The 14622-nt window shown below is 40.5% G+C and overlaps 1 protein-coding gene across 1 annotated transcript in view; it reads left to right on the top strand.

Annotated features, from left to right (window-relative positions):
- The window catches only part of LOC139469543 (uncharacterized), a 131607-nt gene that overhangs the window by 106523 nt on the left and 10462 nt on the right, over positions 1-14622 (top strand). The window contains exon 4 of the mRNA XM_071251736.1: positions 7893-8068. Coding sequence (XP_071107837.1) covers positions 7893-8068 — 176 coding nt within the window. The remainder of the gene's footprint in view (positions 1-7892; positions 8069-14622) is intronic.

The following is a 14622-nucleotide window of genomic DNA, read 5'->3' as shown; positions in this document are numbered from 1 at the left end:
CCCATGCATGACACCAAACCTTACATCATATTGAGATGAGATAACCATCTCATCCCAGTGGATCTTGTCAATAGCAGATCCACCATTTTGAACTTTGCTTGTTCGTTTGTTTGTTGTTTAACGCCACATTGAGCATTATTCCAGATACATCAGTTTGCCAGGAAATATCTTCATCTTCAGAATAGAGGCAGCTGCAAGGGCGGATCCAGCATTTTTATTTTGTTTTGTTTGTTGTTTAACGCCGCACTCAGTAATATTCCAGCTATATAATGGCAGTCTGTAAATAATAGAGTCTGGACCAAACAATCTAGTGATTGACATCATGAGCATCGATCCACGCAATTGGGATATGATGACATGCATCAACCAAGTCAGCGAGCCTGACCACCCGATCCCGTTTGTCGTCTCTTATGACAAGCATAGTCGCCTGCAGCGTTTTGAAAAAGGGGGATACCCACTATACTCGAGTCACAAGGGAACGTAAACCACATCATTGGTTGACCTGTTACTTGTGAAAAAAGGGGCTGCAGACACCCTGCATCCATGCAGGATCTGCCAGTGAGACTGCTGAGACATTGTCCAGGTCATAATGTGTAGGCAGTAATTTGGGTGAAAATAAACATATAAGGACATTTTCATGATTTGGATCAAATTTTGATGGGACTTCATATCATTACCAAATGTTAAAAAAGATCTTTAGAACATTTTGGTAGAAAATCGGTCCCAGAAAATGAACCGATGTGAAACCTGGTAGGGCATAAAACACAATTCATTCACTCACTGTTAGGATTCAGAAGACATCTTGCAACACGCTGGAAACCCTTTTCATTTCTGTCGTGTCCCAGGCTGGACCTGAAATGTCAGATTTATGTTGTACCATTAAAATAGACCGTCTGCTACCCGTTGAATCATTCATGAACTGCCAACTTTCTCCAAAGATTTGGGCAAGATGGAGGGACTTAGAGACAATGGATTACCAACAAAGCTGCCATTTCCTTTTGTCTGACTGTAATGGTGGTTCAATCCAGGGTGCTTGTCTTCAGTGGATAACAATGGTCACATTGTGTCATGTTTTGTCTATTGTCTTTGAGAAATGGCATCGTTATGTGATTAGCAGGGACAAAGCAGAGACTGACATTTGTTGTGGCAGGCTCAAAACGAGACTGTGTAAAAACACATTATCTGAATGGGTGAAGTTAGTTGTATTGTCACTGAGTATGTCTGGACAGCGGTATCACGTTCCAACTTGGCTGATATATATGTCTGTGTGGTGCAGAGAAAACATCCAGGAAAACCAGGATGTCTTGCTGGCCGTAAATCCGAAAATCAGTTCAAAGGGGGAATCAAAGATTTGGTATGAAGTGTCAGGAATACTCTGAGAGTGAAACAAGACAAATCAGGTGTTGGTGTTGCACTGTGACAAGTGCATTTACATGTCACTCACAAGACAAAGATTATATTTCTGAAATGTAACACTTTGTGAAGCTGTATCATTACTGAATATTGTGTCAAGCATCTCTCACCTACAGCTGAGAAATCTTTTATTCTTTATGCCTCAGCTAGCTATGTAGAAAGCCAGAAATGTATATCAATCTCAGTGTTCAATGTTATCATGAAAGAGAAGGGGTCCTTGTCATAACCTCAATGCTAAAAGTTAAAGATTTCATTGCCTGAGATTCCGATACCTTAGAAGACCTTACGGACCCAGGACCTAAACCTTAGGCTCTTAATTTTCAGTCTCAGTTTTCAAAATTCAGCATGAAAGTCAAAGGGTATATGTCATAACCCTAATGTTAAAAGTAAAAGATTTCAGGTCCTAGATTCACATACCTTAGGAGAAGACTTTGAGGGACCCAGGACATTATCCCCTTAATTTCTGAACACTTCTTCTCCTCGTGACATGTTCTGTGTCACGTTCCTATTTTCATAACTTCAGTGTCATTCTGATCCTGCTTACATCGCAATTAGCCAGATATTATTATAGAATGTAGGTGCTGAATGCATCAGACATAATAATTGAAGACACCCTTATTTGGTTTGGGGAAAATCTGGTCTGAGAATACCAAGTAGGGGATGATCGTAATTTGGTTTGTTCGGAGCCCATTGAGCTCCTTGAGCAAAGAGCTGCAGTTGTATTGGATTAGATATGACCTTCAGAGCTATTCAGGATGAGTTAGGCTTGTAATGAGATTGTGTGGGATCAAAATGGATACATCGCAAGCCATAGCCGACATGACAGCCCATACAACAGCCACAGCAGGTGTGTAAATCACCTCTGAAGAATTTCTGCACGCTTTTGATATTTTCATCATTCTCAAGCTGTTTTCTTGCACACTTGGGACAATTATAGATGACCTATCAATCAGGAACATTCTTCATAGAAGTCAGTTCTTCGTATGTTTCCGTTGACACTGATGAAAGTTAAAGTGCAATTATTAATGTCACAGGACATATTGTCAAAGGTTGCTTCGTTGAAAGTCTGCAAAACAAACAAAAAATCCTCCCTGCTAAAGCTGATTGAAAGTACAGAAGTAGAAACAGTAATCATATTGTCTGAGAATAGAACGTTGGCAGCATCACCTTGAGTGATTACAAAGTGTTTATCATAGATTTGTAGCTCACCAGGACCAAGGCCCTAGTGGAATCGTGCCAAGCATGATGAGCTAAGTGAATTTGTTGGGTTTAACAGTTCTAGTGAGTATTCCAGTTATATCACAGCGTGTCAGCTTAATGTGGGAGGAAAGCTCGAAGTGATGCAGGTTTCAGACGTTGACCACCTCGGTGTAACCCACGAGCATGGGTATGGTGCTGACAAACCTAGAAATATAATCGGGGCAAACTGGGATTTGAACCCACAATCATAGGTTTCTGGCATGCCCAAGGGACGCAACTCTGCACAGTGAATCGCGGCACCTTAGACGACTGGGCCACCCGTGCCTTATATGATGAGCTGATATTTTTGGGTGCAGACTCAATTAATTACAGCTTGCTGTGATTTAGCTTGAATTTTGATGTGTGCAGCATTAAGTAACAATCACTGATTCACTCCCTTTGAAAACATTTTATGTGCCCTGGGTGTAAATTATGAATGTGGTATCTTTCATTTGGTATATGGTATGATATGAGTGTTTAGCCCTTTATGACCATTAAAACTCCATGCACAAATTAATGAATGCAAGCTCATCACAGCATGGTATCTAAAACCATCAAAGCAGTGATGCTTGGCGATTCAGATGCTGCCAGTAGTCCCTTTAGTGCTGGCTGATGGTGATGAGGCCTGATGCCATTGTGGGGGTACCCATCAGTTGACTGCGTTGATGAAGACTAGCTGCTGACACCATATATGAAGCTACAGCGGCAGAACGGCTGAAATTAGGGGAGGATCACATTTACTTCATCGCAATGCTAATGGGATGACAGAATTACTGCTGCCATTGCTACAGCGACATGTCTGTCAAACACATAAAGGGGACCTGGGTTATCAGGCCTGTACTTGCTTTTCGTAAGATGCAGGGGCTATATTGGTTTGAGAGGTCAGGCTGTGTGTCTTGGTTGATTGCGTATATGACTGGTCAGTTACACTTACAGTATGGACGTTATTCTAAATGTCTACCACAGGTTTGCCGTGTCATGACTGGATTATTGACATGACACTGATATAGCTAGAACAACCTCTGTAAGACAATGTGATGTCGGCTTCAGAACTAATCACTACACAGTTTGCTTCTTTTCTTTTTAGGAGCCTGATTTATTATACCCCTGACCTATAGTTATACAAACCAAGCAATTCCATCCGTCCATCTGTCCGTCCTTCCGAGGGCATTTTTGTGTGCGACCTGTAACTTAAAAACTACTGCATGGATTCTTTTCACATTTAGAGAACAATTTCCTTCCATACTAGTAGAAGATGTGCAGGGCAAAGTTTGCTTTAGATATGTGGATATTTTGAGAAAATATGAATTTTTACATGCCTTGAACTTGGAATTTTTGTATTACTTCATCATTTATATGGCCTATAAGTCTAGAACTACTACATGGATTCTTTTCAAATTTAAGGAACACTTTTGATACTAATAGGAGAGGTGCAGTTCAATGCTTGATTTCAATAAGTGGATCTTCTGAGAAATATTTTTCATGTTTTGAACTTAGAATTATGTTTGAGTCGAAGTCATGGGTATTAGTCAGCCTACTCTTTTTATTGCCTTTTTTGTCATTATATTATTTATTTATTTATTTATTTATTTATCTGTGCTATATTGATGTCTATCTCTCATATATATTCCATATATTTGTTAGTGATACCACCAAACAGATCGACCCGTGAAGATCCGGGTTAGAATAGGTCGTCAGCAACCCATGCTTGCTGTAAAAGGCGACTATGCGACTAAAAGGTGACTAACGGGATTGGGTGGTCAGGCTCGCTGACTTGGTTGATGCATGTCATCTATACCATATTGCGTGGATCGATGCTCATGATATTAATCACTGGATTGTCTGCTCCAGACTCGATTATTTACAGACCGCCGTCATATAGCTGGAATATTGCTGAGTGCGGCGTTAAACAATGAACCAACCAACCAACCAAACAGTTCAGTTGGTCAGGTGAATGAATTTTGCTTTGAACAGTATTATCACAGTATGGGGGAGGACGGGCTAAAGGAATGCTGGTCCCAGACGTTTATGACTCTGATAAAATCCACAAGCAAACAAACTCAAAAACATAAGGTGAACCTGGTTTTGAACCCACAATTCACTGGATCAAGGGAGGCTAATCTATAGAGCTAATTGTTGTGCCTTGGACGACAGAGTCCACCATGTCAAACATTTTGTCACGGTATCGCCAGTGCTTGTCACAATCCAACCTCCGTGCTGTTCCAGATGTTGATACTGTGTATGTTCTCCGTGAGAGTCGACATGATATTGATGGGATGGGTTATTGCTAAAATTGATGGAGTGACCTCTGTTATTCACTCTTGGTAGAATGGAAATAATGTTACTATATTTCCTCTATTGGATGCCCGGGCAACTATTAATTTTGCACAAACCGTTGACCTGGTGTCTATTAAAGGCCGGCATGTATTAAAGGCCCCGCTTCAATTCTGTTGAATGCTGGCACAGTGGCAACTGACTACCGTACCGAATCCCATATTCTACAGTTGTACAAAGTGTACATTTGCAGGAAACGGCCATTATTATTGCCAGCATGTCCCAGTATTAGAGACGTGGTGTCTAATAGATGCCTGTCTTCTGTTTATTGGACAGAGTGTCTGACCCGCATCAATTAGAGACCTGGTGTCTAATAGATGCCTGTCTTCTGTTTATTGGACAGAGTGTCTGACCCGCATCAATTAGAAGCTGGCGTGTATTGGAGGTTCAGCATCCTATGGAGGAAATATGGTACCTTGATATTTAATGACTTACTACTGTCAAATGTGATTATTCTATTTGATTAAATAAATTTAGGGAATAAAATATCAGTGACGTAATCTCACTTGCTTCTTTCATTTGCTCTTGAAACATAATGAATGGAGATTATATCTTCTGCTTGGGTGCCTTGGCATTCAGTTGCAATCTATCACAAAATGTCAAAATAATCTAGAAAAACAATGGCTTGTTCCTATTTCAATTTTGAGTTAACTACCTCTTTCTGTTGAATTGTTTTGTTCATTTCGATTCAGGACCAGCTCACAAAATTGTCCTATAAAAACTGATGTCGTTCAGACTGTGAAAAATTTGTGTTAAAAGTTTCTTTTTGTTCTTGTTGCATGTCATAGGCATAGGAAGGGTGAATCTGCATTCTTGCAGAACCTATTTCCTTTTGAATTTGTTGGTGAAATTATCTTAATTGGTCTGTTATGCTAAAGAACAGCATTTGTCATGGTGAATTATGACTGTTCTATCAGAGTACATATTAAATAATAATATCACCTCGTATCGGGCAGCAATCGCTGTGCAGAGTGTCATCCCTTGGCCGCGCAGGAACCTATAATTGTGGATTTGAATCCTGGTTGGCTCAAATTCTCACTCACTCACTCACTCACTCACTCACTCACTCACTCACTCACCCAGCCTGTTCACTGGAGTTGGTGGGGAGGCACAACCAAGTCAGGAATCGGTGATCCATGGATAAACCCTCCGTTCCAAGTGGCAATTTCAAGACCTCTGGACAAAGATGTTTCACATGCTACAGTCCTTCGGTGTGAAACTCTCTCTCAGTTCCCACCTCCCCACTTTTGTGTTCAAGTCGAGCACAAATACTACTCCTGATTTTATCATATTTATCATAGCCAGATATGGGTTAGAATAGCTCTTCAGCAACCTATGCTTGCCATAAAAGGCGACTATGCTTGTCGTAAGAGGCGACTAACAGGATTGGGTGGTCAGGCTCGCTGACTTGGTTCATGCATGTCATTGTATCTCAAATGCATGGATCAGTGCTCATGATGTCAATCACTGGATTGTCCGATCACTTTATTATTTACAGACCACCGTCATATAGCTGGAATATTGCTGAGTGTGACGTTAAACAACAAACAAACAAATTGTATGGAAGATAGTACCCAACAAATGCAGTTTATGAGGAATACCAGATGAATCTTCTGCAAGTTTGACAGGCCAGTCATAAGACAGTTGTCAATATTGCAGATTGCTAATAAGTCACTGACCTATTGCAACAATGTATCAATGGTGTCGGTCGATACTGCGAAATTCAGATTTGATAATGTCCGATTCTTGGAAATATGACAATGACCTTGTGAAGATGAGTGAATATTTGCTTGACTCTTATTTAACACTGCATTATGTGAGCCTCCGACAGGTGCTCGAGCACAGGTTGGGTTTCTGTAGTTATATCACGGCATGTCAGCTGATGATGTGGGAGGAGAGCCTCCACTGATGCAGGACTTGGACGTTCTCCTCTTTGGGGAAGCCCATGATAGCTTGAGTCCTCTGTCATGTGCTCGAGTACCTTGCCAGGGGAGATAACCTATGTTGTCATTGTTCTGACATGGGTGGTAGACATGGAAGAGAAAAGATGGGTGCGATTAACTTATAGATGATTGTGTGGCATATCATTGGTGAAATTTGGTACATGTGTTCATTGCTTCCACCCATCACAGACTGCTAGTCAAGCTCCTTCCCACCTTCGTTCCACACTAGGTAACATCACTCGTTACAAGAATCTTGAAATTTGCCGTCTCCAGTAAAGTTCCACCAAATTGGTAACTGCGAAGCTTGAATAACCAGTAATTAAGGACAACAGGGTGGGTGGGTTAAACAAATGGAGAGAAGAAATCCATGGTTTTGGAGAGATTGAGTGCTTCATTCAGAACATTCATTTTAGAACTGACTTCAATGTCACTCCATACATGCAAAAACATATTGAAGTCAATTCTTATAAATATATACATTTTGTATGGCGACAGACTCCTTATTTAACGGGAAAATGGAGACAACAGTAAGAAATCAGTGACATTGTCATAGGTTGTAAATAAGACCCTCCAGTTCTTTTTTCAGCCAATCAGAAAACAGTAGTCCGTTGTTAGACGTGGCCTAAATTTTTTCAGTTTATGGAAAAACTGCAAAGAGATTGGTTGTTCGCCCCTAAAATGCCACGGAATCACTTACAGTTTACATATTTTTATGTGACCATATAATGGCTTGCCCCTTTCAGTTATGTACATGATATGAGCTTTTAACGTCCCTCAAGCAACAGCAAGACTACACAGACCCCGGTTGATGACTCTGTACCTCATGGGGCCAAGGAAAGTTTAGGATAATCAATTTGCAAGTGAATTTTGTTTGTGGGCAAGTGAAAGGTCAATAACACTTGCCCTGAGTCCTGACGACATGATTTCATTCTTGCTTAACCATTGGACTGATTTTGTTTTCAGCTGCAGCCTATGATCACTCGAACGCAGACTGTTTTGGGTGCGCCATATTGAGCCATGGACGGGAAGGCCGAGTGTACGCCACTGACGGTTACATCTCCCTTGAGCTCCTAGTTATGCCATTCAAGGGAGACAGGTGCCCATCTCTTGTTGGAAAACCCAAGCTTTTCTTTCTGCAGGTTGGTATTATCATATCAGGTCAAGAGACACAGGTGCCCTGTTTTCGGATAGGTGTATATAGAGGATGCCAGTGCCCCACTCACAGAAGTGGATAGACCTAAACTACTTCCTGCAAGTTGGTAATACCATATTAGGTCAAGGGGGACAGGCACCAAGTCAGAGAAGAAATCTTAATCGTTTTGCTGAGGGCGATATATATATTTGGTAGATTTAGTAGACTCAAGTGCTCCGCTTCATTGAAAAGCCACAGTTCTTACTTAAGATATTAAGAGGCTGCTAAGAAAACAGGTGCCCCTAATGATCATAATGGGTATTTGGATATGTGGTTATATGGGTCTGTGTTACCACAGAGATAGCTACCCATCCCTACGAAAAAATACAACCTCTTTCCTTATATGATTTAATAGTTTATGGCAAATCAGTTGATAAAATAATTTCATTTCCTCACAAAAAGTCACAGAAGTGGAGTTGTCAAGCATATTTTATTACTATGAATATATTTTTGCAAATAAAGGCAGACTCGTCAATAACACAAGAAAAAAAATTGGCCTGAGCCTACTTAACACAAGTCTCATCAGTGAATGCAAATGGTCTTTGCTCTGTGGTGTGTTTGCAGAGCATGCTTGTGTATGGTCCCACATGAAGTAAGCGCCTTTCAATAAAACAAAACCAATAAACGGCATCCACTGATGGCTTCCTGTCTTTCTCCCGGAGGTAATATTGTGAGGACTTTGTCAGTGTATGACAGACTGTGTAAACTAAACTGCTTGCCCAGCCACATTGTGCAGCAGACTGTATATCCTTCACTTTGGTGGATGAGGAGATGCTGCCTTAAACACCACATGTCTTGGCTGTGCAGACATCAGGATGCTAATGTCTCCCCAAGTAGATTTGTGAGATTATTCAACTTGTCACCTTGATCAATCAACTTTACAGACCAGGTGCATGTTGGTACGTGAAACTTATGAATAAACAATTCTAGTTCCTGCCTACTTACATCTGTTTCTGGTTCATATTTAGTGAAAAGACAAGGATAGGTAGGTGACTCATAACAGCACTGTGGTATATTTCCATGTATTTATAATGTCCAGTGACCTGTGATATGCATACTAACAAACACATGCACACACGCACATAAACAAACACATGCACACACACGCACACAAGTAAAATTTTAAAAACAATTACAAGAATTCTCATGTTATTAATTTTACATTGATTATTTTTGGTGAATAATATTTCAAACCTGTCGCAATCATTATGTATTGACCTAAATCATTTGTAGAACACAAAAATAAAATTGATTTGGACTTATTTTCAGGTGTAAAACATTTGGTTGGAGAGCCCTGGAATAATACACATCAAAGCTATCGACAATGGCTTGCGGTTCCATGATACACATTCTACTCTTTAGCAGTGATGATAACAACTCAAAGATAGTAACCATGTCTGACATGTTTCCTTACGCAAACCTGTTTTTTGACAGACATTATACAGAGAATATAATTCTTCCTCAGTCTCCATATTCATGAAGTGACCCAGGTGAAAACTTGCTCAGCATATTTCTCAGCTGTATGGCACATTCTGGTATTAATAGCCCTATCACTTGTATGAAATACTGAATAACACGTAAGATATGTCTCCCTTTGGTCATGCCAATTGTCTGCACACCAGACACTTTGTCTTCGATGTCCCACTGTTCTGGGCCACAAAAGTTATCTTCTGTACGTGGGTCTGCATAATGAAGTCCCGTGTGGGTCTGAATGTTGGCCATCCATTACCGCAACTGTGGACGTGTGCTGTTTGCAGCATCTTAACACAATTACCAGCTATATTCAGGCTAATACTTCAAGAAGGGTCATCAACTTGCAACAAGCATATTCGGAATTTGACCTTGGAATCTATTCACGACTTTGAAGTGTTAAATGCTGTCAGTTTGATAAAGGGGGAACGTGTGTGTATCACTGCAATTTGCTACGCAGAATTGTGTCCCATTGTTGTGGTTTGAATTTTTGGTGACTATCAGAAATAATCCACAATTGACTGAATAGAATATGTCAGTTTGAAACCTTTCTCAAAAGATTTAGATTCCCAATGTATTGTATCATTAAAAAGGTAGCTTATAATGATTCACCCAATGAATGGGCGAGAAGAACCATATTTTGTTGAGTATAGTGCACACTTTTTTCCCTTGAAATGTCATTACAAACAATAAAAATGATAAAGAAATTATTATCAATAAATGTTTCATGTATTTACGTAATGAATACATGACACTTTGTTATGGATATCAACTTCTTTAATTCTACATATGACATCTCAAGACGTAGCTTTGAAATGTTGTATCAAGAATAGAAGAAGTTGCTATCCATAAAAAAGTGTCATGTATTCATGTTCTCCCAACTTCTAAATGCCTATCAAAGACTTTATTTATGTAATGTTGGGCATAATGTTTTTGTAAGTCAATATTGTTTCTGAAGTCTTACTAGAGCATTTATCAACTGTATCTTTAGGTTTAACATAACAAATATTATATTTGGGATAACACTTTCTAAGTAAACATGGTAAAGTACAGATTCTCATATTTTTCTTGGTTCAGTCCCATTTGGGATTTGCATCTTTAGGCTTTTCGGCATGTTAAAACAATGACTGTCATTATACAGATGAAATACTGTTAAAAGCACTGTTAGACACAAAATCTCTCGATGACTTGGTGACGTGAGAGGACATGGGGATGAACATTGCATTCTAGATTTTGCACTTATATGTCGATGTGCATGCTTGTGTGTGGCTGCTTGTACTAGTCCAGACTAATGCTGGTATTATAGTGCTAGCCCACTGAGATACCATGCCACAATTTGACATGAGTCACAGTATTCTGACCTCAAGCTGACCAGTCCTGTTTTATCCCCTTAACTCCAAGCGCCAGGCAGGGTAACAACAAGTACCATCTTTTAACGTCATTTGGTTTGAAACCCCGACCTTACTCTCTGGGCAGATGCTGTCTCCAATGGACCAGGGAGGTTGTCCTCAGTGACTTGGTTCATTAGTTATGTCATGTCGTGTGGAGGTGTGTTGATCACCTCGTTACTGTAAATAATTGTTTGTACAATTGACTTTGCTCTAGTAAACCAATACCAAATGAAAACAAAGCGCTAGTCTCATGGTCTGGGAAGTGTTAATTAGATATCTGGATTTAGAACAGCCACAGTATTCACATGCTCAGCACGAGGCATATTGGTTATGTGCAAACAACGATAGGAACAACACAGTGTTGATATGTGACGGACTGAGAAAGTAACACACCAACAAGATCAGCAACTATGAATACCAGTAATATCATTAAGGTACCCTCAAAAAGAAATAAAGTCATAAAATAGATTAATAATATTATTAAGAAGGTAATTTCTTTACCTTATACAGTAAACTATGTTTATAAAGACCGCGCTTATAATGAACTGATGGATACCGGGGTATAACAAACTGTTTCTTGGCCTCATCCATTTTCTGTATATACATGTATGTTGTACATATGCTTATAACCAACTATGGTTATAACTAATTAAAATCAGTTGTCCCTTGTCTGCAATGACCATAGTTAACTGAAGTTTAAAAAAATACAATATCTAAATATCTAAAACAATAACACAAATTTTCAGTTAAACACTGGTCATCCTAGACTTTAATCAAATTTTACTGTAGATTTTCTGTAAAATAAGACAAGAAGTTGATGTGGGGCCATCAGGTAACTGAATCTTGCAATGGTCTCAGATGATGGATGTTAGTTTTGACATATTGTATTCACATGAAAAGATTCGGCACGTCTTAGATGATTGATTTGCTGATAGCTTGTGTCTGGTTTCGGTCATAAACACCTGGAAATGTTGTACAAAACTAATTCATCAGGGGCGGGAAGCACTAGAAGTACAAGCACAAAATAGTTAATTAATGTCTCACCATTTGCCAGTACATAATCCAAGAGCAAACAAGTTGTACAGATGCCACCCACCAGGTTATGAGAGACAGATGCCAATAACCACGACAGTACACACAGGTATTAACAATGTCATCATTAGACAGATACTACTAAATACATGCTGACACACATGGTGCTCAAGTACATTCCCATACAGTGCAAGCATCCAACATTCTAACACACAGTCACAAGTATGCATGCATGCACACGCAAGCACATGACATACGTATACCCATACAGTCACGCATGCATGCATGCACACGCAAGCACATGACATATGTATACCCATAGTCATGCATGCAAGCACATGACACACGTATACCCATACAGTCACCCATGCATGCATGCACACGCAAGCACGACATACATATACCCATACAGTCATGCATGCATACATGCACACGCAAGCACATGACATACATATACCCATACAGTCACGCATGCATGCATGCACACGCAAGCACAAGACATACGTATACCCATACAGTCACGCATGCATGCATGCACACGCAAGCACATGACATATGTATACCCATAGTCACGCATGCAAGCACATGACACACGTATACCCATACAGTCACCCATGCATGCATGCACACGCAAGCACGACATACATATACCCATACAGTCATGCATGCATACATGCACACGCAAGCACATGACATACATATACCCATACAGTCACGCATGCATGCATGCACACGCAAGCACATGACATACATATACCCATACAGTCACGCATGCATGCATGCACACGCAAGCACATGACACACGTATACCCATACAGTCACGCATGCACACGCAAGCACATGACATACATGCACACGCAAGCACATGACACACGTATACCCATACAGTCATGCATGCATACATGCACACGCAAGCACATGACATACATGCACACGCAAGCACATGACATACATATACCCATACAGTCACACATGCATGCATGCACACGCAAGCACATGACACATGTATACCCATACAGTCATGCATGCATACATGCACACGCAAGCACATGACATACATAAACCCATACAGTCACGCATACATACATGAACATGCAAGCACGACATACATATACCCATACAGTCACGCATACATACACACGCAAGCACATGACATACGTATACCCATACAGTCACACATACATGCACACACAAGCACATGACATACATATACCCATACAATCATGCATACATGCACACACAAGCACATGACATACATAAACCCATACAATCATGCATACATGCACACGCAAGCACATGACATACATATACCCATACAATCATGCATACATGCACACGCAAGCACATGACATACGTATACCCATACAGTCACGCATGCATGCATGCACACGCAAGCACATGACATATGTATACCCATAGTCACGCATGCAAGCACATGACACACGTATACCCATACAGTCACCCATGCATGCATGCACACGCAAGCACGACATACATATACCCATACAGTCATGCATGCATACATGCACACGCAAGCACATGACATACATAAACCCATACAGTCACGCATGCATGCATGCACACGCAAGCACATGACATACATATACCCATACAGTCACGCATGCATGCATGCACACGCAAGCACATGACACACGTATACCCATACAGTCACGCATGCACACGCAAGCACATGACATACATGCACACGCAAGCACATGACACACGTATACCCATACAGTCATGCATGCATACATGCACACGCAAGCACATGACATACATGCACACGCAAGCACATGACATACATATACCCATACAGTCACACATGCATGCATGCACACGCAAGCACATGACACATGTATACCCATACAGTCATGCATGCATACATGCACACGCAAGCACATGACATACATAAACCCATACAGTCACGCATACATACATGAACATGCAAGCACGACATACATATACCCATACAGTCACGCATACATACACACGCAAGCACATGACATACGTATACCCATACAGTCACACATACATGCACACACAAGCACATGACATACATATACCCATACAATCATGCATACATGCACACACAAGCACATGACATACATAAACCCATACAATCATGCATACATGCACACGCAAGCACATGACATACATATACCCATACAATCATGCATACATGCACACGCAAGCACATGACATACGTATACCCATACAGTCACACATACATGCACACACAAGCACATGACATACATATACCCATACAATCATGCATACATGCACACACAAGCACATGACATACATAAACCCATACAATCATGCATACATGCACACGCAAGCACATGACATACATATACCCATACAATCATGCATACATGCACACGCAAGCACATGACATACGTATACCCATACAGTCATGCATACATGCACACACAAGCACATGACATACGTATACCCATACAATCATGCATACATGCACACGCAAGCACATGACATACATATACCCATACAATCATGCATACATGCACACACAAGCACATGACATACATAAACCCATACAATCATGCATACATGCACACGCAAGCACATGACATACATATACCCATAC

Source organism: Haliotis cracherodii, unplaced genomic scaffold, assembly GCF_022045235.1.
Source record: "Haliotis cracherodii isolate W230 unplaced genomic scaffold, xgHalCrac1.p SCAF_2, whole genome shotgun sequence".
In the NCBI taxonomy this organism is placed as follows: Eukaryota; Metazoa; Mollusca; class Gastropoda; order Lepetellida; family Haliotidae; genus Haliotis; species Haliotis cracherodii.
Note: the sequence above shows the minus strand (reverse complement) of the source record. Positions and strands in the feature narration are given on the sequence as shown.